The sequence below is a fragment of the Mytilus galloprovincialis genome, unplaced genomic scaffold (genome assembly GCF_965363235.1).
Source record: "Mytilus galloprovincialis unplaced genomic scaffold, xbMytGall1.hap1.1 HAP1_SCAFFOLD_280, whole genome shotgun sequence".
In the NCBI taxonomy this organism is placed as follows: Eukaryota; Metazoa; Mollusca; class Bivalvia; order Mytilida; family Mytilidae; genus Mytilus; species Mytilus galloprovincialis.
This window is the reverse complement of record NW_027468194.1, coordinates 1-27,478: the sequence shown is the minus strand read 5'-3', so window position 1 is coordinate 27,478 and position 27,478 is coordinate 1. Positions and strand designations below refer to the sequence as shown.

Here is a 27,478-nt window from a genome sequence, read left to right as displayed (position 1 = left end):
AATGAGTGTAAACTTAAAGTAGACTCACCATCGCTCATATCATTTAAATTGCTATATTTCGGCGCCGACATCAACGAAGAAAAAAAACCAACACCGTAATGAGATAAATCTCACGTACAGATAAAAAAATTTATGTGCATGTTAAATAATACGCCTGTAATGAGATGAATCTCACGTACAGAAAACTGGGATTCATAAGGCAACTTGAAGAAAATCATAATCTGCATACTAAACACAATTTAAACACAAAAGTTTATTATTTATTCAATAGTAACATACCAGATAATGAGATCAATCTCACGTATCTGAATCACGAAAACTGGAAATGTAGAAACTTATTGACAGTCAGCAGGCAGACGCAAGGCGATTCTTATAACCCATAACCTGGCTAATTCTGGTATAGGATGAACTCCATCGATATAAAGTGCGTAATTTAAATTATATGATGCCTGGGAACGCTCTCTATGTTTTCTGTTCCGTTCCAAGTCAAGACCAAATAATGGAGAGTTTTTATGAAAAAGTGTATTTATCTGTGAAATATATTTATTCACTTCTGTAATTTGATGTTCAAGTTTTTTTATCCTGTGTTCGAAATTTTTCTGGAGAAGCGTGGTCGTGACGCTCGTTCCACAAGTAGATGGAATAATATGGGATTTCGAGAAATACCAGTGAAATTGTAGGATAATCTTTCAAATAGTCATATATCTGTTTATATGTTTGACACACGTGTCGTACGGTCGTGAAATCCTCCGATCTTAAATCAATGAATTTTCCCTTTTTCTCTGTGAGATCACAGGTCCCGAGCCAAATGTAGAGTGTAATGTGGTTAGAGTCAAGTTCTTGAATTTTGGTTGCTAGATTGTCTTTAAGCCACCTATATTGTTCTTCAACACCCACACCACGCCTACACCAAAAATAAAGTTTATTCTCGGGGTGTCTTTGTGAATTAACGACCTCCTGTAGATATATCCCCTTGCTGTCAGAGAGTATAACAGGAATTTTCCCTAAATTTCCTAAGGAATTCAACCTTGGTTCGAGGTTCCGAATTTGCTTATTCACCTTCGATAAACTCATAGGAAAATGTAAAGTACACTTAATATATTGTTAATAAATGAAAATGTTATTTCTAATAATTCTGACACACATACAAAAATTTGACCACCCACGTGGTTTTCCCACTTCAGTGAAAATTATGGGAAAAAAAATTTCAGTTCATTTCAGTTCAGGTTTACACAAATAAAGTCCTTTGAATGAAGTTATATTTCGGGTCCTCCGCCATGTAATGATCCTGTATGGGGGTGCGAGAGGCAAAATATCAACAGCTAATAAAATTACGTCCTTTAATGGCACTTGCAAAACGAAAAAGAGACAGTACATGTGATTACGATTACATACATGTATATAACAAAATCATATACGGACTGAACAGTATTTCCGGAAACGCGGATTCAACCCCCTATATATATTACACAATCATAATAAGTAAAGCACTAGAAGTACAGTTCCGGCGGTTCTGGTTAAGTTTGTTTTGCGAGGTAAGTTTTGCGTAGTGTCTTGTGGACTGTAATTGGGTTAGTAGTTTTTATTTTATTTTGCCAATGGAATTTTTGTTTAAGCTTATGGTTAGTGTGTTCTCTTTCCAATTTATTTCTCATCAGTGGTGCAAATTATGTTTGGCATGATTTTATGGAATATAATACATTAAACTTACAAGAAAGAAGACATGTGTTTGATACAAAACAGTTTAATAGCATGTTTATTCCATATTGTGCACATTCAATAGCAGATAAGTGATTAATGCTCTAGATTGTTCACTTCAAAGTGAAGCAGCTACACACAGTGACCAAACAGGCATCATTATCCTGTGTTTGATGGACACATTATATCTTTATTTACTGTTACACAACTGGAGTTACTCATTGGTTCACAAATACCTAAAATTAACAAAAACAAACAATTTGTCATTACTTGAATCAGTAACTCACACGGTCATCATAGATATATACTGTATTCTCTAAAAACTAAATACAAGTTTACAGAGAAACATTCAATATAAATACAGATACAATAGTTGAGGTAAACAAATACAGTAATTAAGTTATTATAAATGGAGTGTCTATTCGTCGTCCGGCTAGCCGGACGAATAGTTAAAAATCTCTATTTGTCCGGCCTTCCGTTTGCGGATGCGCAAATCTTTAATATCAATAAAAGTGTCATGTGGCGCTGAAAGTGTCCAGGATGAGGTCTCGGATAACAAACGCGCGTATGCAATGGACGTTTTGAGAATTGGAGATCGTGATTTTTATTTAAAGATGTCATAAAGAAGAATAGAGACAATGTGATTGCTTTTAAACAAATTTGTATATATAAGTGACTCAAGAACAATAGCGTATATAGTATACATTTCAACTGAGAGGAATAGAGCCCGACATCAAACTGGAATTTCTGATTAACCCCATGGAGGCAAATCGCATTCGGATAATAACTAAATCATTTGCTTGGATGTATTATTTCCAAGGTCTAATACAACGGAGACCTATGAACATGCATTGATATACCTTGACTCGGAATAGGATACCAGGTTTGGGTAACCCCAGTTTTATTCTGTTTAACTTAAAAAAAAATTTCTATATTTTTCTATCGTAAACACAATCTTACTTTTGGGTAAGGTTACACGTGCCTACCGTTCTCTCTTAATTACTTCCTACTGAAATGTTAAAAAATCCCCGAACATTATCAATTAAAATAAAAATGCACTTTTTTCACTTGTAATGACCGCGGATCTATAATTTTTATAGATCGGTTGGAAACCCAAAATTTAATTTGCATAATGTTGCATAATGGAAATTTAGGCGATAGCAATACATCGAAATGACTTCAAGGTCATTGCGATGTAAAAGTGGGTCTGAAAATCATTTGACGACCTGATTTGAACCAAACTTAAAGGAAACAATGAATTCAGAATCCGCTTTTGGAATCATAGATGTCTATAGAAGCCAACAATCAGTGGTCAGACTCTTTTATTTACATGAAATTCAAAAGAAGAACAAATAAAAAGACGAGTCTTTTTTTTTTTTGGCCCTCACCCAAACTTCTTTAGAATAAAAACAAATCTTAATAAAATGTATACTTTGTAGTATATTCATTTGCATTTTGATCTGTTTTAGTGAATGAATGGAAATAAGGTGCACAGGACTATAAGTAACCAATTCAAAAGTTTATTTGCTGCATATTCTCATAACTATTCAGCGTTTATTTGTCTCCTTAAATCCCGATATTATATCTTTACCATTATATTTTTGGCCGGACAAATAGCAAAATACCGTAAAAATGCTATTTGTCCGGCTTGCCGAATGAATAGACATTTTTGACTATTTGTCCGGCTAGTCAGACGAATACCCACTGCCTATTTTTATCAAAGTACAAAATTATGATGGCATACATGCATGTTTAGTACACATTGTTCTAAATCGGAAATAAAAGTGATATGACATCAAAGGTTATCTGTTAAATTGTTAATCAAAATATTCCTTTTATGTTGCTTTCTCTAAACATTTTTTAACAGTTGATTGAAAGCGAATTGTTAGATATATCATAAATAATAGGGTTGTTTTTCAGGCGCAAATCCTGGATTTAATATTTGGGGATGTGGCCATAGAAAATTAGGAGTTAATTGACAAAAATAACTAGCTATGCATGATTTTACATCGACATTACATTTTTGTTTTGTTTTAATGAGGAACTGGACCGTGTGCTCCCGTCTGACGTCGCCGCGCCTGTTCCTTTGTTAAACAATATTCGGTAGAAAACTCTATAATTGACAACAAAGGTGGACGAAAAAATATATATTTTCTATAGATCAGCATGAAACCCACCTGGATGTCCAGATGCAGCGGCACTAGGAGTTCCTCCTTTTGTCCACGTGCAGCCCGGGTCACCAAGTTCCTCGCCATTTGTGCGTCCATCTTTGTCTGAATCTTTTTGACAGAGTTCTTTCGTCCATTTAAAGCCTACGGTCTTAAAATCCTGTTAGGAGTAAAGAAGCAAATTTAACCTAGTTCTGGTAATACAAGTAAATTTTCAAAAAACGATTCAAGGAATGTTAATATCTAAATTTGTCAAAAACATTGCATTTATCGAATACAAGTATGGACTCTTTTGTGTTTTGCTTTTTTTTTTTAGTATTGCTCTCTCTTTCCAATAGTTTTGTTTAACTATATTTTAGTGTTTGGACTTGAAAATAACAGTGAGTTTTACGGGACTTCTTACATGAAGTATAGCCGACAGGTTACGTGTATATGATTTTATATAGAGTTATGGTCATTGGAATAAGAAAAATTAAAACAATAATCAGTTTTCCTCACTTTTTTCGTTATGTTTGATTATATTGACTTGATATTAGTTGTATAGTTAACAACATGTGTTATAGAATAAGAATTTTGTTCGCGTACAGTAACCGATAGGGGCCTATGTTATACATGACAATACTCACATCTAGAATGCTTGTTCACTATAACATAATGTGTATGGGAACGAGCATATAACTTCAAAAAAAAGGGGGGTTATTTGTTTTCCTACAAATTATTCTGATCCTAAATTTGATGAAATAAATATTCTGGTCAATCAGATGACAAAAGAATATATTCTGAATGCAGATTTCCCCTAAAATTTTACTGTTTAATTTTGAAATGATAATTTGATTGATAGTGTTTTAAAAATACATATAAATTTGTGTTATCACTTATACCGTAATAAATAATGTGTTTTACCTATGTAGGCCTACATACTATTAATTAAATTGGTCCTAGCTATTAACTTTATCTCGTGAATTTACGAATTAGGATTAAACAAGTAATCAACGAGAAAACAGTTAAAAGAGTGTCTTCTGGCTATTCCTACATGTTGTATTTTACTATTCTGGCTATACCTACATAGGGGATTAGTGGAAGAACAATACATGTTGTTATTGCGAAATATGTTGTTTTAGTCCGTTAAAAGATCGAGAATGTAAACATGTTTCCTACAGTTTGTAACAATAATAGCGAACGAATGATCAACAAAAAGTTACCAGTCCAAACGGATTTCTTGGTCCTCCTCCTGGTTCCTGGTTGTGTCCTACTCCTTCCCATATCTGACCAGTCTGTCCAGTACAAGGGTCCGGTACTTTGTATCCATTAGGAATATCATTTCTAAACCATGGAAATCCCAAAACACCAGTTGTTAAAACAAGACATAAAATAAGTAGGAACATGACCTCTCGTTTATCTCCTTATAACTGAGTATGTCAAACATGTCGTAATCTCAGAGGTCGTAATGGTCTCGATATTATATGAAATGGCTAACCTTTATCTGTCTTTCAAGAAGTTACTACATCTACAATATTAGAGGGTCTAGATGGGTTAACTGAGTATAACAGACAAAAGGCGCAGGATATATGACCAAAAAAAATGAAGAATAGAGAAAAATAGGAAAAATACAGAACATTATGATGCTGAAATATAAAGACCAGCGAATGTGGGCAAAATAAATAACGAATAGAAAATAGGTGCAAAATAAATAAAGAATAGCTAAAGAATATGCACACAATAATTCAAGAACATTCAATACGCGCAAAATAAATAAAGAATAGATCAAAATGGGCTATAAATTAAGAATTAAAGAAATGAAGAGTCACCCATCCAGACCCGCGTAAAACAATTGAATCGTTTGTTTTGGTAAAACCATTTTTTTTAAGAATGGTGTTATCGCCGTTACAAAAAAATATATATCATAGTCATTTTCATGTTAGCCGAGTCTTTGCTTTGGTTTGTTAGTAAACAATAGGATGACTCCTTACCAATAACATATTTTAAATTCATTCTGCCTCAGTATTCTGAAAATAAAGTCTTCTATACCATTGACCAAAAGGACATCACTATATTCTAAATAGTCGTGGGTCTACGTTCTACATCATCATCGAGTTCCCTTATTGATGGAATACTTTATTAATAGACATAAGTAAATATATGTACATGTATATCATTATCACCGACGTGAATAGATATAAAACCGACAGTTTGTACCACCTTAATCTGTCAAACTCATATGCTAGTTGTATGTAGTATTCTTGGTTTATGTTCTTTTTTTTTCTTAAGCCTTTCTTGAAAAGTAATATTTGGTGATCGGGGGAAAAGATACCAAAGTGATAATAAAAATTCCTTGTCGCTATATTTTGTGATTAGACAGCGTAACCTGACAAACACCCTATTGCCAAACAACCCTTGTAATTCCCTTTGCGATCTCAAGAAAAAAATGGTTGATTATATAGGGAATCACAGAAGCATGACTGGAGCGGGTCCCCTCTTAGGCAGTCAGAGGCCCCACACTTATGAACATTTCTTGATCCGCCACTAAACATGATGGGTGCCACATGTGAAGCTGGTTGAACCGTTCTACATTCCCCTTCTGGGGCACCTACCGGTTTTGGCCAGGTTCGTGCTGATTAGTCTATAGTTTTCTAAATTGTGTTTTGTAGACTGATATTTTTTGTTTGACTTTTTTTCCCTCCAAATAAATGGTAAAATGTCTGGGCTGTAACCTAAAATGTATGAAAGTGTTTGACTATCGCGATAGCATCATTACAACAATGATAATAAATATGAAACAGTGTGGATATTTTAATTAGATTGGAATGGATCTTGGAGAAGTCAGACGTGGAAACATTACACTGTACATAATTTCATAAAAAAATTAAAAGTTCAACATTCACGCTCGTTGTATAATAATGTACAAAAAAGATGCGAAATATGAAAGTTCTAGCTGAAAAACTGGAAGAAGCATTAGCATGCATGTTAGTGGTTTGTTTATAATTATTATTTATTATAGTTGTCATTGGCTTTGTTCTAGCTGTCAGTGTCTGCGAGTACTCTCAGATCTGTACTTAGTGTCTTTATGTTGTTAGGATTTACAAGTACTCGGTCCCTTCCACCTTGTGTTTTTGGTAGATGTATTTTTATGTGTATCCAACTGATGAGTGAAGCCTTTTTCAACTGATATTTATAGTTCGTTTTTATGTTGTACTGTTACACAACTGTCTCAGATTAGGAGAAGTGTTGGGATCTGTTAACATGTTTAACCCCGTCACATTATGTATGCATGTGCATGTCCCAAGGGAGGAGCCTGTAATTTAGTGGTTGACTTTTTTTGCTGTGTTACATATTTGTTTTTCGTTCATTTTGTTTGTAAATTAATTAGGCTGTTAGTTTTCTCGTTTGATTTCTTTTTTTGCATTTTGTCATTTCGGGACCTTTATAGCTTGCTATATCCTCACGGGGAGGATTGTGCCTGATATTCATATGATGAAGACATAATTTTTCAATCAGTTTAATTGAGGTCCGGAGCTGGCATGTCAGTTAACTGCTAGTAGTCTGATGTTATTTATGTATTATTGTCATTTTGTTTATTTTCTTTGGTAACATCTTCTGACATCAGACTCGGACTTCTCTTGAACTGAATTTTAATGTGCGTATTGTTATGCGTTTACTTTTCTGCATTGGTTAGAGGTATAGGGGGGGGGGGTTGAGATCTCACAAACATGTTTAACCCCGCTGCATTTTTGCGCCTATCCCAAGTCAGGAGCCTCTGGCTTTTGTTAGTCTTGTATCATTTTAACTTTTAGTTTCTTGTGTACAATTTGGAGTTTAGTATGGTGTTCATTATCACTGAACCAGTATATATTTGTTTAGGGGCCAGCTGAATGACGCCTCCGGGTGCGAGAATATCTCGTTGCATTGAAGACCTGTTGGTGACCTTCTGCTGTTGTCTGCTCTATGGTCGGGTTGTTGTCTCTTTGGCACATTACCCATTTCCATTCTTAATTTTACTATGCTGTATGTGCTTTGATCATTGTTGAATGCCATACGGCGACCTATAGTTGTAAACTTCTGTGTTGTTTGGTCTTTTGTGATGTGTTGTATCATTGTATGGTAATCATACCACATTTTCTCTTTAATCTGTACAACTATCTTTTTACATAATGTAAAAGAAACTGCTTGATACGTTGGTCAGATAAGTCACGTGGTCTGCAAGAGACAGGCGGACAAAAGAATAGTCTGGTGACTTAATTGTGGAGTCTAAGACGACAACCATAAATTTATTAATGAGGTTGTGTTATCTTCGGGACATATACGGGACACCCATACAACTCTGTCCTCATTCCAATGTAGTTAGAATTGCTGTTATTCTTCTTGTGGAAGTCTATGATGTTTATTCTCACGTACTTTGCTACCATTGGTGGATCTAGAGTCTGATATTTTATCGTTGTCTGATCAGTGTTTCCAACGAATTTTAAGTTCTATAAAAGAAACATTACTATTATAAATGTTCAGTTAAGCCAGATAAACAGCACCAAGTGTTTAAAATTGTTTTCTTCCATTTTTATTCGTTTCTGTAGAATAAATAGAGATACCTAGAATTTGGTCATAATTCACTGCAATAATTTCCATTTAACTTTTAAGGTAGGATTTTGGGGTATTAGAGAAGAGGATCGGCTTGGAAACTTAAAAAAGATGTTAATTATTCTTATGGACTTACTTTAATTCGTGTCGATATGAAAGAAAGTGTCTTCTGTGTGCTATTCAATTGCAGTGTACGCATTGAAAGATTGAAGGAAATTAAAAAAAGACAAAACATACAAAACATACAAACGTACACATAAACTTGTTCATTTTTGAACATTTTGGTTAGGGGCCAGATGAAACTGGCCTCTGGTATCGGGATTTTCTCGCAGTGTAGAAAACCCAATTTTGGCCTTCGTCTGTTTCTGTTCTTTGGTCGGGTTGTTGTCTCTTTGACACATTCACCATTTCCATTCTCAATTTTATCATCGTATATATTTTCCGATGTCGCCGTAGATTTGCGAAACAATTTATATTACCAATCTTCAAATTCGTCATATACACAAAGAAAAAAGTTAAGCACCCCTAATATATTGCATTATAGCTTTTTATCAAAAGTGTTAATTTAAATATTAATATTAATTTTAACAAGACCAATGTTCCTTTAAAAAGATGTGACCATATAGCTGTGACCGGTCATTAAGATATCGATATGCACGTGAACCATGCACCCATGCAAATTACAAAATGCAGTTTCCCCGCGCTTCAAATTTGAGTATTCAAACCGGCGATTTAAAAATTTTATTCGTACTCTGTGAACATGGTACGAAAACGAATATCGGAGTCTCACATGTGGCAGTTTATCGGCATGCAGTCATCAGGATTATCTGAAAAAGCTATGGGACGTCAAATGGGCTACCAATGTTCTGTATTCAGCAGGCTTGTGCGAAAAAACATCCAAACCAAAAACGTGAAAGACTTGCAAAGATCTGGTAGACCACTGGTGATATCGCAGCGTGATAATTTTATCGGTGGAGGCTCTGTGATGGTATGGAGTTGCATCTCTCACGACTGCCAATTGGACTTGGTGACTATGCGAAGAAACTTAAATGGTGATCAATACATCAGAGAAGTTTTTCAGTCAGTAGATGAACCTAATTTTGATAACCACTCATTAGCTGCACGACTTGTGTTTATGGATGACGACACTAGGCCGCGTCATTCAATGACGGTTACTGCATTTCGTCAAGGCGTAACTGCTCTTCCATGGCCTGCAATGAGCCCGGAATTGAATCCGATAAAGCATATTTGGGACACGTTAGGTCGTCGGGTTTAGACAGCCGAACAACCTGTAACAAATTTACATATTTGAAAACAGAATTGTACCGACAAAACCCACAGCAGACAATCCGACGACTAACTGGATGGATGAGGACTGCATCCAATCACGTGGTGGTTTCATCCGATATTGAATATTGAACTATGGATATCGCCAACAGACTTACATTGAACGTTTTCTAAGTGAAATGACAATAGCATCGTACAAAAAGAACTCAGAAGACCCATACTTAAAATGGACATGTTTTAGTGTTTAAACTTCATTTGTGGTTATGTGACAATCTATTCATTAAATTATTATTTTTGTTTCATTTTTTTTTTTGTGTTTTCTTTAAAGCTGATGTAATGTTCTTACTGGCTGCTTTACTTTGACACCATTTGTTCCTGGACCATATATGATCATTATTGTAATATTTGTCATTTCAAAAAAACGTGGGGGTGCTTAAAAAGTAAAATCACAAAAATACTGAACTCAGAGGAAAATCAATTCGGAAAGTCCATAATCACATGGCAAAATCAAATAACAAAACGCATCAAAAATGAATGGACAAGAACTGTCATAATCCTGACTTGGTACAGGCATTTTCAAATGTAGAAAATGGTGGATTGAACCTGGTTTTATAGCTAGCTAAACCTCTCACTTGTATGACAGTCGCATCAAATTCCATTATATTGTCACCGATGCGTGAACAAAACAAACAGACACAATAGGTGAAAATGTCAAAAATAGGGGTACAGCAGTCAACATTGTGTTATCATCTTAATCACTATAAAAACAACAAATGTAACGAAGAAGCATAAAAAGGCATACATCAAATTAACATCCTCATTTTGATTATATTATACGATTTTATTTGTCTATGTAAAATGCACCCATCAAGGAAGGAGGGTTTTGAGTACTGGTGAAAATTGCGCGTTTGAAATTCGCACAGGTAGACATGAAATAATTTTGTCGTTCAAAGTATGACGGGATGCATAAATACAGTCACGCAAAATAGATATAACAAAAACTGGCTTAACAGTAAAGGTAATAATAATAAATAAAATAATAGTGCGGTTCAAAGTATGACGGGATACATAAGTACAGAGACACGTCAAATGTATATCACAAAAACAGTGGGTTAACAGTAAAAGTAATATTAATAAAATAAAATAATTTTGTCATTCAAGGTATGACAAGATACATAGGTACAGAGTCACATCATGAAATAATAACTTTTTTCTTTGTATATATAAATAAATCATTGGTGACCTTCTTCTGTTGTCTGTTATATGGCCGGGTTGTTGTCTCTTTGACACATTCCTCATTTCCATTCTCAATTTTATTATCAATATGAAATGTAGTACGATCAGTTCCATATTGCTCTTTATTTAAACAAATGTTCTCCTTCATATTCGTTTTCAAAATTGAAATGTTTCTATATTATATACAAACCTGTGAATTACAGCCAGTCTTGTGTTCGTGCCAATGATTCCCATCGTTTGAGTAGTATACGGTAAAATTGGTAACCCATACTTCACAGCAGGGCGCTCCCTAACAATCAAAAGTTTTTATGTTTGTCCTAGACTTTTCTCCAAAACATATATATATGATAGTATTTAATTTCGTTCTTATTTCAGTTTTGTATATTTTTCTTTCCAACAGGTGTTGTTTCTTTTCTTTTCCTATTAATGGCAATTTGATAATGCTTTGTCGAATGTGTTTTGCTGTTATCAATTAAATAAAGTACAAAAACAACAATTGAAATTGAATACAGCTCTTTAATACGAATCAATTGTATAAATAATAAACTAAAAACATTTCTTTCGATGAGAGTTGATCGTAAACTTAAGTAACTTAAGAAAGTTTAACGATGTTTGTTTTCTTTCCTTCATATTCTTCATGCCTTCTCGCGTGTTTCCGGCTAATTGTGGTACGAAAAGCCTTTTATTCAATGGGCGTACATTTCTAAGTTTTTAAATAAAATAAAGGATGTTTTTCTTTTTTCAAAAAATCTATGCACACGTGTTTTATGAATAAAACTTATCCTTTCACGTATATAAAACATGTTCAACTCTTTTGATTAATTTGAAGCACAAATTGACCATAGATAATTAAATCTACCTGAGTTGCCAGAGCTGTAATGACATGTGAAGAATTCAGGTTAATTTGAACCCAGTCCTTTGATGTTGTCTTAGCCCCTGTGTACCATCCTCGTGCGTGATTTAGTCGAGCATTTCCTGCACTGAAATCTCCAAAGCTTTGACTGGAGGATACACTAGCGCCTAGGATTGTCCCGTCTTCCATACCAAGTGCTGCACCACAATTGGCACTTCTACTAACAAAAATAAATTTTAGATATGTTTTGTATAAAACAAAATACCAGGTTATTATAATTCTTATGTTGTAATATGGAAAATTTTCTCAAACGAGGACATTTTCTAATGTCGAGTTTTTATTTCAAAAGAAGTTGATTGTAGAAATAAATGAAAATCAGGCAATAATCAGGCTTGTATTTCGTTTATTATTTTGTCTTTAATCTTTAATAAGACGTTGTTGGTTTTTTTTTGTTGTTTTTTTAATTTTTTTTTTTTTCGTTTGAATTGTTTCACCTGTTACCATGTCGCGGTCTTTAAAGCAGACTTTACGATATGAATTAACTCATTGTTTTAGGTTCCACGATAACCTGTAGTTGATTTAATGATGTGGTTTTCACTTGTGCAAAGTCATTTTTTTAGGACAGTCTTCTCGATATATGAATGACATTTATTTTAAAACATTATCCAGTGATGTTTGGTAGCTTGTTCTGAAACACGATTGCGTAAGGATAGTACTAAAAAATCAAAATTTCTCCGGAAATCAAAATATAATATAAAATATAATAAAATTCACCTTGAAAGTTTTGCAGCTGGAGGCGGACTTGAAAGTGGAGACTGCTTCTGCAGACGCATTGCTTCCCGCGTTTTTTCTTGTAGCTGAGTAAGGAGCATCTGCTGTTGTTGTCTGACGTCATGAACAGTCGACTGTAGATTATGATACATCGATAACACTTTTCTGTATTGACGTTCATAAAACGTTGCATTGTGTATGGTAGCATTCAGTTGTACTAACAAAAAAATTATAATTAAATAAATTACAAAGTTTGCAAAATGCTAATCGACATATATGTGCGTACTCAGAGACATATTTTTCGAGTTCTTTGCAAATAAAAATAAGAACATGTGGTATAATTTCCAATGAGACAACTCTCAATTAGAGACCAAATGACACAAACGTTTAACTTAACAACTTGTGATCATCGTACGACCTTAAACAATGTGCAAAACTCATACCACTGAGTCAGCTATACAAGGCTCCGAAAAAACAAATAAAAAACAATTCATACAAAAGAAAAATAACTAACAGAATTTTGTGAATACAATGAACAAAATACAAATATGATATACAGCGACAAACGAATTTTATTCATGGAATTACCGATGGGTCCGAACTTGGGAAATTTACATACAGAATATGGCGAGGGAAAACATTTTATCGGGCACCCAACACTCTCTCTAATTGGGGACAGTGTTGTAACTGTACAACATCAGCTGAAAGGACAAACCTATCAGATTGATACAAAGCAGAAAACAAGCAACCGGCAGAACGGGTCAGGGTATTTATACCTCCCTACACAAAAAAAAAGATATGACAGTACTAACTTGCAGTTTAAATACGAACACCTAGTTCAAAGCCAATAATAACTGATACAAAAATCATGCACCCAAGACCCTTCATTATCGATCACTGCTAGAAAGCTCAAAAAGAGAGAAAAAAGATACAATGCAAATGGGACATTCAAAATCGTAAGCAGAAAATAAAGTGACAACGCCATAGATAAAAAAAAAAAAAAAAAAAAAAATACAAACAACAGTACGCAACACACAAGACAAACCACCGATCAACACAAACCATTCGCAATAAATAAACCTAAAACACTTTTTGGTTTTATCCTGAAATCTGCTAATTAGAAATACATTCAGGAATTCTAATTGTTAAGGTAAAACGTGGTTATGAATAGAAGCAACGATAACAACTAAATAAATAATTTAAAAAAAACATAGAGAAGAAATATAAAATAGTAACTAGTACAGTTTACCGTTCTATAAAACATTGTGTTCTGTGAGACGTCTTACCGTTCCATAAAATTAAGAATTGAATGCTTCCTTTTGTAACTTCATTTGGGGTGTAAAAGCGTTGACCGAAGTACATTTTGTATGACGCGCGGAAGCGCTTAATTCTAAAAATGTGCACACGGTCAACGCTTTTACATCCCCATGAAGTTACAAAAAGAAGCATTCAATACTTATAATTACATTTTTTAGCTAGGATCATGAAAACACGATTTTTATCAAGTTTTTATTTCATTTACCTGTGCACTTTATTGTGGGGCGTCGTATCATCATGAATGAGAAATTTTATTGTGTTATAAAGTTGCCTAAGGAATAACGCGAGATTGCAGAGTAGCCAGTCAGAATCACGTATTATAATGAAACATACATCTAATGTTATTATTATCTTACCTTCGCATGAAGCCGCTTGTAAAAGATCCGAATGATTGTTCATCATACCAAGTGCTTGTTTAACTAAATTAACTTCTTCAATAATTTTATGGACATCTTGAAACCTTACGTACTGTTCATGGTGAAGTTCTTTGGCTAAGTTGTACACTCCAACACTTAGGTTATGAAGAAATGCTCTATCATGGTCGAGTCCACGGAAAACGAGCTGTAACTCTCGGGTAACCTCGTCCTGGATCGCCGTTGCGTTTGTTTTCAGGATTTCCAAGTCCTGTGTAAGCGGTGTTAATTGTGAATTTATAGACTGTTTAAGTGATTGTATCTGGAGCGTCGTATGGTATCCGAGATTATTTAATTTTTCTTGAAAAGTTTTCTCGTAGTTTATACTACAAGCTAAATTTGCGGCGCATTGTTGGTAGTTGGTATTGGCCGGTAATTGCCCAAATACAGTAACAGTAAAACAAAAACACAATAAAATCCACATTATTTGAAATATCTTGTGGTCAGTGTAAAAGTTTGAATTTGACTCTAACCTCGCAAAGTCTTGAACTTATTATTTAAGTGTACATGTAGAAGATAATTCGACAGGTGCTTGTTTTTAACACGGTAAAACGATTGTATATCATGTTGTCATGTTTCATTGTTTATTATCTGTAGCTAGATTACTGATATATTCGCAAATAGACTAGTATATAGTCTGTCCATAAGAAGTCGAGACCATTTTATCAATTAATGACCAGGTGCTTTATTGCCGTCTTGTAAAGAATTTCATGTTTTGTTGCACGATTTGTTAAATATATATATATATATATATATATATATATATATATATATATATATATATATATATATATATATATATATATATATATATATATATATATATATATATATAAACTTATCTCAAACAAGGGAAGCTCCAGGATTCTTAATAAGAAACATTTTAACAAATTGTATCGAGAGAAGAAATTGTTGATTTGTTTTGAAAAAAATGAACAATTAGGGTATTCATCTATTTATTGGTGAAAGAGGCTGTGATCTCCGAAATTTCCGAATATTCCAACCTATCACGCAGGAAACGTATTTTAAAAGTTTGTTTATTTGTTGTTTGTTCGTAAAATGCTTTGAAAGCTTTTTTATTAATTTTTTGTTCATCAAGTGCTTTCAAATGAAAGAGATTTATAATTTCGCTGATTTACAATTTTATTTTCTAGTTAAGTTTAAATAGTTTTGTTGATTTGTGTTGTTGTTTTAAAGTTGTTATTGGTGTGGGTTTTTTGTTTGTTTCTTTTTTTGGAGGGGATGGCGGGAGGTATTAGTTTGTCATAGGGGTTGATAACCTGGACACTTTGCAATAGTTATTATCAACCGATTTGAAAATATATGGAGTATTTAAAAGAGTATAAGAGCTAGCATCGCAGTGTATTGTATGCAATAACAACAAACAAAAACAACAAATTATTTATTAGAGTCTCACCTCTTTAAAACATTTCATATAAAACACAATATAATATTTGCAAATCGATTTATAAAAGATCCACTCTAAAAAAGACTTATGAGAGACTGTAAAACACACATTAAAATACATTTCTCTAATTCTATGGAAAAATATCCCTTTCCGAACCCATTGTATAAATAAATTTAATCAATGTGTGGTTGGCAGTGATCTCAGAAGATGATTGACTGAGTCAAAGGATTACAACCTTTATCAGCTACATGAAATGATCAAAATGCTCTAACAGGTGTTAATATAGGTGAATTGTACATGTTTTTAGGCTTCTGTCCGTGTACAAATGAGCATTGTCTACTCTCATATCTTTCGGCCTTTTTAGTTTAGATATCTATATAAGATTATATAAAATGACTGAAAATCGTAAAATAGCAAGTTTCAAAACAGAAATACATATGCAAGAAGATATTGTTCATGATTTGTTCGCATATAGGGAAACACCTTGTAGGTTGAATTTTAAAGTTAAATCAACTTTTAACTTACCTGTTTTCTTACGTTTTCGGCCAAATTCTTTTAAAAACATGACGATTTCAACCTTACCATTTCGTAAAAAGTCAAATTTTAAGCATTTTGCATTAGAATTACACAAACATTTTTGAAAATATCCGCGAAAGAAAGATACATTAGTTTTAAATTCATGACGGAAAAGGACTGGATTATCTGCAAATCTAAAATAAATTATATTTTCAATCTTAAGCTAAGGGAAGTAATTTGATCAAAAGGGACAAAGTCTCGTGGTGCAAATCATTTGAATAAAGTACCTTTGATTTTGCCATATGGGAGAAAACTAAATTAGTGACATGCTTAAACTGTTCATAATAATGTATTTAGATAGGTTTGGAGTAAGGAGGCTGGGACGTCACGTAATAGTTATCAAAGGTACCAGGATTATAATTTAGTAAAGACGCGCGTTTCGTCTACATAAGACTCATCAGTGACGCTCATATCAAAATATTTATAAAGCCAAACAAGTAAAAAGTTGAAGAACATTGAGGATCCAAAATTTCAAAAAGTTGTGCCAAATACGGCTAAGGTAATCTATGCCTGGGATAAGAAAATCCTTAGTTTTTCGAAAATTTCAAGGTTTTGTAAAATTAAAATTGATAGAATTTTTTGATAATTTGTCAAAATGAAGTTTTTATCATGCTTTTTACAAACAAAAAAAGTATCGGTCACCTGACTTTTTTCACGCTACAAATTGTGCAAAATTACTTTATCTGAATTATCTCCCCTTATTTGGAAAAGTTGAAAAAGTTAATAATTACAGCAATAATTAGGATAAAACACACAATGTTCTATATTTACATAACAAATCTTAAACATAAATTACATACTACTTTAAAAATTTACAGATTTCATGAAAGATCTGTTACTTCAAAATCCAAGATGGAGGAAAACACCCGAGCCACCTGAATTAAAAAGATAATTTTACTTATATATATGTCTTATATGTATACAAAAATGGATATAATACATTTTATCATCGTTTGTTTACGTTTCATTGTTGTGATGTTTTCGGTTTCACAAGTGTGTATGTCCCCCTAAAAAATGCTTATATTCTTAGGTCATCGTTCAATGACGTCGGGTAGCTCATTCATTAAAAAGCATATGACTTGGGAGAACGATCGATACAGCCCAAACAATGCATTCATATTTTACACCGATTGTGTGCTCAAAGCGTTTGAAGAACGTCATGTTAGAATAACAATTTATCCATCCTTTTTAAAACTTTTTACATATGACAAAAATATCTGAACTTGAATTAATAACTTTTTAGATATCGGCCACTCTAACAAATCAAAACGAGGACACAACGTATCTTCATGGTAAATAAACTCATCATATATACCAGGACTGAAATTTTGCATTTGCACTAGACGCGCGTTTCTTCTACAACAGATTTATCTGTGATGCTCGAATCAAAATAAAATACGAAGTTGAACAGCATTGAGGACCACAAATTCATGAAAGTTTTGCCAAATACAGCTAAAGTAATCTATTTCTAATGAAGAGAAGCTTAAACATTTCAAAAACGTAATGTTTTGTCAACAGTTAATATCATAATTTTGACAATATCAATGACAATTCATGTCAACACAAAAGTGACTACTGGGCTGGTGTAAATGAAAGAATATGAATATAGGAAACTTCTTGCAACAGCTTACCTTTGATTACATAACTATTTGGTTATATGCCTCTCTAAAATATATAGGTCGTCGACTAAATGTTTCGTCAATCATATGCTGGATCTCTTCGTCAGTGGGAAAATCAGCATTAATCTTAGAGCAGATTTTTCGTATTTTTATGGAAACCTTATGTTGGTTCTTTTTATGCACATCGATGGACGAATCTACCAAAGGAGATATGTCAAGCGGCAACAGAAGAATTCCCATGACACCGCCAGCAAATGTGAAGGCTCTTCCAGCAACGCAAATTCCTCGAAAACCGGCTGCAGCAACATCTTCACCAACATATACAAGACGTAATGATTTTATGATTGGATTCACAATGGCACTCCAAGAACCCGCGGAAGTTGCAGTTACCCCAAGTGCCAATTTACTCCAAAAGGAACACCAAGTTTTATATTCTGTTGCCATGTTGTTAGAACTGTTATTTAGTATTTTACCGATCTCTCTGCATTCTTCTTTTACTTCATCCATAGTTGTATTGTACTCGTTCAAAATCTTCTTGACATCATCCATTTTCTTAGATGACAGCACAGTATCAACTATTGTAGAGCCATCTATTGTCATTCCTCCTGCTCCCGAAATAGTAGTGCTTATAATGAATAGGAAGGGAATATATAATGCTTGCTAGAATTTAGAAAAGCTTCATTTGCGATAGACTTTCAAAAAGGTACATTCTTTTGGAAAAGGCTTGTAATAATTGCGTGAGTGCTTACCTAAGGTTTACCTCATATCCATACTGATGCTCCTGAAAAGGTTTCTGTGTTAAGCTAATTGTCTGCCCCTTATTATATTCTTTTAAAGAGGTGTATTGTGGGTACTTCTAGATATTCTTCGTGATATGGTCTGACAAAATTACTACCAGTACCACATACCCGCCAATTTTACCAATAAAGACCCCTATATTATAAAAGGCCCTCTTAAGTACACGATAAGACCCTTCCATAGTTAAACAATGTTACAATAGGAAAATTAAAAATGTAATTGTAATCATACAACATGTTATATACATCCCTCATCAATTCATTTGTTTAGCGGGACCATTTAAAATAAAGGATTTATGAGTGTGATCCCCTGAAAGAGGAGAAAAAGATACCATAGGGAGAGTCAAACTCATAGATCGAAAATATACTGATCAACCTGCACTGTTGGCATTTTATTGTTCATTGCTTTGTTATTCCCCGAGTTCCCCATCTACAACCGGAAGTCATACAGCTGGACGTACCCACTCCATGCCATCGCCTTGAATGAATCATTTTCCTTATATTTGTGGATTATCCGCAATGACACATACATCCTCGTTTTCTGAGCGGTGGTTGGTATGTGAGCAACTGCTGATTATGGAGAGATTCACAATGCTCAAAGAAAACAATGGCAGGGTCATATTACAGTGACTGACTCCCATTCATATTATTTGCCCATTACTCTGCCTTCTTCACCTTCATCACAGGTTCCAACCACCTATAACATCGGTGGTCTATCTGTTGGCTTCAAACAAAAAGAAAACTACCAAAATTTCAGATTTGAACGATCATCCCGTTTCAAGTAAAGGCAACAGTAGTATACCGCTGTTCAAAACTCATAAATCCATGGACAAAAAACAAAATCGGGGTAACAAATTAAAACTGAGGGAAACACATTAAATATCAAGATGTCTTGTTCGTCCACTGTTTATGTATTGTTTCCATATATATTGCTTTTAGTATTGTTCCCATAAGGAAACTTTGTGGTCAACGATTCGAACCTGGTTAAAGGAACGTCCTATTTAAGACTAGACATATACTCGACAATCATCCAAAAAGTTGACCTAGTCTGCAGATTTTAGCAAAGAAGGTGCCATGGGATGCCAATTAGTTTACCCATCATAAATATGACTCTGGTGTTGGACAAATAGTCTACGCCCTACAGAAAAAAGGACTTTAATGAGATTTCTGTTACAAAATGCATTAGTATCCCTACCTGCGCGTCTATGGTAGCCCAACCCCCTACCTCTTGAACTCTTTTACCCCAAACTATCACTATGCATAGTTACTGAAGTCTCACATTCCCTATTACTTTGAGTGCCAACACTTTAATTTGACCCCCTAAATATACCTGCTTACTTTCCCCGTAGTTTCCTGTCAGTGTCCCATGGGTAACTATGCACCAGTTTCGTCTCTCTACTGAAGCCAGTCCACCTTTTCTTGAAACCTAGGCCAAGTCCTCCACCGCATTCGTGAAAGTCCTTGCTCCTCCTAAGGCGTGCAAGATGACCGAGCTGACATCTCCTAACTTGGTGTTCCCATTTGCGAGAACATGACGATACAAAGCCCCCCCCCCCACAATATAATCACTTGCCAGGGGTAACATATCCTTAAACCCCGGGACCTTATCCCCTTGCCTGTATTTAGCCAACAATTTGCTGCACCTTTCTTTGTGCCAATTAACTACTTTGCCCTAGGATTTACCATTCCATAAACGCCCTCTGGTATAAGGCAAGTAAGGATCGAAATCGATGATATCCCGCGTGGCTAGTGTCAGCATAAAGTACTGTATCTGGATGAAGTGATAAACCTCAAGGAACCCAAGATAATCCCTTAATCCCAATATCTACCTGCAAGGTTAACAACTTATCATAAGTGATTGTATTAATGTTCACCCTTTGCCATGTAACTCTTGTTTGATTTATTGTTTTCGTGAATGGTATTATGCAAGTATTTTTCAGTGAAGTCAGATTTGTACAATGGTACTTGGGATTGTTTAATTGTACCTACTAAAATTTGATAGTAAAAACTTAAACTTTTCGAGTGCAATTACCCAATAGCCCCTCATACAATGCGAAAACCATAGACATAACAGCGTCATAACTGTAAAAAGTCTGGGTAGTCCTACGGGAAGTTCCACTAAGTTTAAAGTGACGAGAACAAGTTACAATGATAATCAAGAAATCAAACCTCGTTTACCCGTTCTCCCCCACTACAATAACAGAACACGTGACATAAACGGCATAAAAAAAATCCATCTAATGAACTGCCAATAACAAACATCATCAGAGGTAATATTGCTTGAAAAATCGGCTGCGATATTCAAAGACCCAGGAATGTATCCTTCAATCACTTGTCGATTCACACATATCCCATCAAAATGTTTGCTAACGGGCAAGTGTGATACCTGGATGAGATAACTATTTTTCGAGAGAAAAAAAAAACACAGCACCAAAGTATATATATACTAACACAAGCTTATTTCCCTCCACAAAGAACAAAAATAAAACAACCCCAAAACGTTAATTCCTACTTTAGAACAACTGAACACCTTGTTGGTGAACTGTCATATATCATCTTGTTTATTCTAATAATTTTTGACATTAACACAAAAGACTAAATGAAAATGGCGATAAAAATATATGTCATATTTATCAGGAATAAACAGATTTGTAAGGAATGTGCCTAGAACGTCTGAACAAATTAAATAATTAGGAATGTGGAATACATGTTGTTATAACAAAATAGGCGAAAAACTTTTTTTTCATCTCCATACAAATTGTATATATCGATGAAGAAATGTTCTGCATAAGCTACTTGTGTAACATATAAATCGCTTCTGATTTAATTTAATATTAGTGGAAACTTTTAGGACATTTTCATTTACCTGTTGATTAACCGCTCTTTTTAAGAACTATTAAAGAGGTCACTAGCGACAGGAATCTAAATATCATCACATTTTACGTTTAGGAGGAGGCTATTTAAAAATGATTCATGATAAGGATTACTTCAATTGATAAAAACGAAGAAGATTGTTCAAGTTAGTAAAGTGCAATCATAAACACAGAACATAGGGACCCTTGCATAATAATTGTTTTGTGGTTGAATTAAGCTTTATTTTTCGATATTTAAAAATATCATGTCTGTGTCAATTTTTGATTTTTAAATGTACCACACTTTTTATTGACTGTTGTACATTGTATGTTGTAACATTTATGTAGCAATAGCTGTAATCTTTAATCTATGTTTTTTTTACCTCATTAAAAATAATACATACCAACTATACTTAATATTGAAGAGGTTCCAAATCATCATCATACTTTATTTCCTCCTATAGGAGATTGACATACGACAAAATACAAATATTATGTACAATTAGAAAAGTTTTGAAATCACATAATTAGAAATGTCAATAACTTAATATTTTGAATGGAAAAGTATTTACAGTCTACAGTATTTTAGGAAGGAAAATCCCTCGTTAAGAACTTCCAAACGATGTTCCGGTATTAAAATGTCACCGAGATCTTCATGGTTGCCAAGCAAAAGATCTGAGAAGCTCTCATCCGATTTTGAAACCGTTGTGTACATGAAATTGAAACTAGTTAATTCAGTTAATCTGTTATAAAGTGAAAGTCTCTGTGATTGAAGTTCTGTGCACATGCATATTTGGTGGTTCAGTATATCTAGAACAAAGTGTCCACACAGTTTGCAATTTCCGCTAGTAGGAGGAGTAGTCCAGAGTTTAGCTATATGTTTCGCGGTTAAAAGTCTGTCACTAATTTTTGCATATTGCCACAGGAAATCATAGTTATTGTTTTCAGATAATCTTAAGAATTTGACGAAATCGTTGTCCCTGCGCATTCGCTCTTCCTTTTGAAGTCTTTCAATTGGGTTAACAGCACTACTGACAATGTTTTTCCACTGAAACTTGGTCGGGAGTGTGCCTGTGAACATATAGTTTGTCAAATATTTCAAAAGGGAAAACTTTGATAAAATGTTAATCACATCTGGGATGAATCCATATTGTTTTCTACATGTATCTCCGAAAAACTGGTATAGTCTGTAGATGAAAATTTGTTTTGTAAGAGATTCCGCCTTCATTTCACATAGTTTACATAGGAACATCAGTTTCCGTTTTTCAACTAGTACTGGTAGTCTCTCGAGGTTGATCATCGATTCGCACATATCTGACCGTGTTCGTCTAGGAAGGCCTTGAATATGTTTCACAATGAAATGTTGGAAAGTTTCAAGAGACGTAATGTTTTTCATTTTAACCCATTCCAAAGCTCACATCCGTACAGTACCGTAGGTATTACGATTTTATTGTAGAGGCTACACACAGTTAAGGGATTTAGCAAACAAGTTCCAGTACCGGCTATAGCAAAGTACGCATTTCGGCCCTTCCTACATGAAAGCTGAATATCTGAGCTTGGCGATAAGTCAACCGTTCTTAATATTCCAAGGTGCCTTGTCTCGTTTAAAATGTTAACATCATTATCTCCAAGATTAAATACGTGTTTTAATTCATTTTTGTAGCATAAAATGACAGATTTTAGCGGATTAAACTCAAATCTCCATCTAAGTGAGTAATCGTAAGCACAATTTAACAAAATTTGGGGTCTTTGTGGTGAGGTACCGATGCACACTACGTCGTCAGCAAATGATGGATTACTTGTATGAATATTTGAAATATTTGCAGTTCCAACTAATTCTAATTCATTTAATAGATCATTAATGTACACCAAGTAAAGGAAGGTCGATAGTACACCACCTTGTCTGACGCCTTGTTGGACTTTGAAGGGAACTGATACGTGTTCATTGACGTAAACGGCACTGGTTATATCGCTATAACAATCGGAAATAACTTGTAGTGCTTTACTATTTATACCAAGACGGAATAGTTTGTATATTAGGCCACTATGCCACACTGTATCAAATGCACGGGAACTGTCCAAAAACGCAACGAACAATTCGCAGCCTAATTCTAAGAGGTAATAAATAGTTTCTTGGAAGTTGAAGGAGGCAGTTATACAGCTTAGTCCATTTAGAAAACCTTGTTGTTGTAAATTTGGGAATAAATCTTTCTCCAAAGAGGTTACTAGTCGCTTCTTTAATACAGTTTCGAACAGCTTGTGAAGTATTGGCAATAGCGATATAGGACGATAGTTTTTGGGCGCTAGTTTGCACTTTCCATTACCTTTATACAATGGGATTAATAAACCATGCTTCCAACACAAAGGAATACGACCCAAACGAATCACTGCATTAAAAATACGGAGGATAACTGTTTGTAGTTTACTTCCACTGTATCTAACATGTTCGTTTTGTAGTTTGTCATAGCCTGGTGCCTTTTGTAGCTTGAGGTTTCTAATCGCTATTTCGATTTCAACTGTGTTTATTTCCCCTCCTGGGAGGAGGCCATTATATTTTGCACATGACTCGAGTGTGCGATCTACAAATTCAGTCACGTAGGCCTTGAAATCACTATCAAATTTAGCGTTTTCGCTTGGAGTATACACGCCTGCATAACAGTCAGCAAATGCATTGGAAATATCTTCAGGAGATTTACACTGTCGGTTATCATGCAGTATTTCTGAAATTTGGTTGGTTTTACGGCATTTCCGACGGGATATTAAGCGCCAAAAGAGTCTAACATCACACTCGGCTGCTTCGTCGATTTCACGGTAAATATTATCCATATAGGCGTTATATGCAAAACGTTGACGATTACGAAATTCGTTTTTCGCAGATTTGTATTCAACATAGGAAGGAAAGGACTTCCCTCGGGGTCTACCATGATTAATCCATGTCCTGCGAGCTAAGCGTTCAGCTTTGTGTGCTTGTTTTACTTGATCTGACCAGTACGGCTTAGTGTTGGGATTAAAGCTACCTGACGGTATTGTTATGTTTGCACATTCTTTCAGTTTATCTGTAAGTTTGCTAGCTAGTGTATCTAAATCTAGAAATGTGCTTAATGGCATATCCAAAAGATCAACTGCTATTTCATTTATAAGTTCGTTATAGGCATGCAAACTTCTATCAGATGCTTTGCGCCACGACGGCCAAACAGTATTACCTCCATTTGACGAATTAGCAACACACGGTATACTCAGTTGTAAGAAAACAGGTAGGTGGTCTGAAGTAAGACTCAAAGTTCCTTCAGGAATATTTTCGCAAAAAGTTACGTCATTAGCCAATTCCTCGCTGACGAGGAAATAATCCAGTACAGTACGAGTCGGAATGAACGTGAATGATGAAGGATCACAAAGACTGCTAGCATTAATCGGAACTATGTTATTCCTTAATATGAAATCTGAAAATATGATGGATTTGTTCACATTAGTTCGTTCAAGGTCGGTTACTCTGCAACTAGTGTAGAAATCACCAGCTACAATTACGGGACCAAATTTTGCGACACTCGATCCAGCTATTTGAGATTTCTTAATTCTGCTAAAGTGCAAATCTAAATTATCTGCAAAATCGTTCAACTCTTTCAATGCGGAATCTTTCTTTTTCTTAAGTTTAAAAAAAATAGTTTTCAGTTTTTCTGCCCTAAATCTTGCATCTCTATTTCTATTCTCCTGTAACATATAAGTCAAACCAGAGTGTAAGTTCTTTATTTCCTGCTGGCTATGAATGATTTGTAACTGTAAATCCCGGAAGAATAAATTTACAAAGGTTTATGATCGTTCTAAACATGCATGAACAAATTACAACTGGACGTTAAGCAACAACAATCCATTACATATTAATTCAAACTGTGTACTGTTTCTTGTACGAATACGAATACAAATTAATTCATTGAAAATAGAAAAACAAAATTCATAAAAAATAAACAAGGTGTACAGGAAAAAATAAAAAAATAAATATTGAGTAGATTGCAATGATCGTAATACATACTGTATATTGCATATAATAAATTTCTGAAAATAGTGTGCGAGTTTGTAAAAATTGGGTACAACTTGGAAAAGGTAGGAGTTGATATCCTGAATTTTAAATATAGTCGGTATGCCAAGCTAACTGGTTCAGTCTATAAATACCCGCATACCAAGATACAGTACTGTTTAATACTTTGAACAATTTAGCTTTGGCAGGGCACTTATCGACTATAAATTAATAAGTTGTATATAACATTTTTTATTCATAATGGTGAATCATATTGCCGCAATTCGTATCTTTTTTAAATAGTTTAACGCTCCAAAGACATTTAAACATATTGCAAATATAAAGATATCCGCTTTCTTCGGTTATCTAAATATTTTTAAATTGCTCATCCGACAAGTGGAGTGCTCCAAATAAAAACGGATATACATACCTGAACAGAATATGATACCTGTATAGGGAAATAACCTAAAGTTTACAAACTGTGACATCGAAAGTGAAAGTCGTTTTGTGTCTACAGGATAATGACGATCATTCACTAACTTGTTTCGTGTGGTAATATACAGTGTAAGTTACATTTAATACTTTTAAAATAATTAAAACTTTTATAACTTAGTTCGTTAAAAAATTACTCGAAATGTCAACTGACCCACCCCATTTACTTTTCCAGGTAAAATAGTCGTAGTCAAAATAATTATCTTCTACATCATAGACATCTACAACATAAAAGATTCATTCATATAAATCGTCGGTGACGATGGTAATGTCAGTAATTCGTCTAAACTCGACCATTTGTATACCTGGGTTAAGTTCAATATCGTAGCAGTTACGTAGCGGCTACGTAGCTGCTATCAATATATATATGTAGCAGCTAGTCTGTAGCTAAACGTTCAATAGTCAAAATCTACGTAGCACTACGTAGCAGCTACGATATTGAACGCGGCCCTGATATCAGATTATGGCTAAACAACAAGACACTAAAGACACTAAATCAAATGGAAACAATATTTTATTGGCACTGGCTACGGTTACTGATGGAAATGTAACAATAATAAAAATAGTATTGTTACATTGGAGACTAAATGCCCAGCCGGAATGCAAAGTTGGGTATGAGACCGATAAATTACGAATGTAACAATCATTATTGAGGCTACGGTTACATTGCGTTATTGTTACATGAAAAACAGCAATGTACGCTAGATTTATTCAACTTAAATCTTCTATAGTTTTGCTTAATTCTTTCATATGTACTAAATCATACTTGTAATACTGATAAATAATAAATATTATAATTCAACAAATGGTGTTTTCGGTCCTAGCATCAGGAGACTTGGTCTGTGACAATTGAAACTTTAATTTTATATCACGAATGAAATTTAAATCTCGCATGGATATTATGACCCATTGATATTAGTATATAGGTTAAAAAAAACCTTACCTTTGATTTGGGCGAGCTCCATCTGATTTTGAAACGAAATTACGTCCTCCATGGATACATGTATACAGAAGTTCACAGTTGGCAAACTTTGCTATTGATGTATCATTTTTTTTAGAACTGCGTATGTATAGCTGTATGAAATTTGTGTCTTGATATTGTTTCAGTTTCGTTTCAAACTCATCCCAAGTTGTAAAATTTTCACCCAAAACAAAATTGGTTATAGGAATCTCTTCATATAAAAAAGAAGATGTGGTATAATTGCCAATGAGACAACTGTCCACAAGAGACCAAATGACACAGACATTAACAATTATAGGTCACCGTACGGCCTTCAACAATGAGCAAAGCCTATGCCTCATAGTCAGCTATAAAAGGCCTCGATATGACAATGTAAATTAATTCAAACGAGAAAACTAACCGCCTTATTTGTATAAAATAATGAAAAAAAAAATATGTAACACATAAAC

General features: G+C 34.2%; 2 protein-coding genes across 3 annotated transcripts; both read right to left on the bottom strand.

Annotated features, from left to right (window-relative positions):
- Positions 1-1,728: 1,728 nt before the first annotated feature.
- Positions 1,729-5,296, bottom strand: LOC143061282 (temptin-like). The gene is made up of 3 exons (XM_076233720.1): positions 5,069-5,296; positions 3,876-4,026; positions 1,729-1,934 (listed from the first exon to the last, which is right to left on the bottom strand). The coding sequence occupies exons 1-3, from the start codon at positions 5,249-5,251 to the stop codon at positions 1,858-1,860; spliced, it is 411 nt and encodes a 136-aa protein (XP_076089835.1). The 5' UTR covers positions 5,252-5,296; the 3' UTR covers positions 1,729-1,857.
- A 2,797-nt stretch (positions 5,297-8,093) lies between these two features.
- LOC143061281 (uncharacterized) lies at positions 8,094-14,999 on the bottom strand. Of its 2 annotated transcripts, none has more exons than XM_076233718.1 (5): positions 14,256-14,999; positions 12,586-12,799; positions 11,818-12,031; positions 11,149-11,247; positions 8,094-8,332 (listed from the first exon to the last, which is right to left on the bottom strand). In XM_076233718.1, the coding sequence occupies exons 1-5, from the start codon at positions 14,734-14,736 to the stop codon at positions 8,135-8,137; spliced, it is 1,206 nt and encodes a 401-aa protein (XP_076089833.1). In that variant the 5' UTR covers positions 14,737-14,999; the 3' UTR covers positions 8,094-8,134. The 2 variants fall into 2 exon arrangements, with proteins under 2 accessions (XP_076089833.1, XP_076089834.1); XM_076233719.1 differs by having other exon boundaries at positions 11,818-12,028; positions 14,256-14,993.
- Between the last annotated feature and the right edge of the window lie 12,479 nt (positions 15,000-27,478).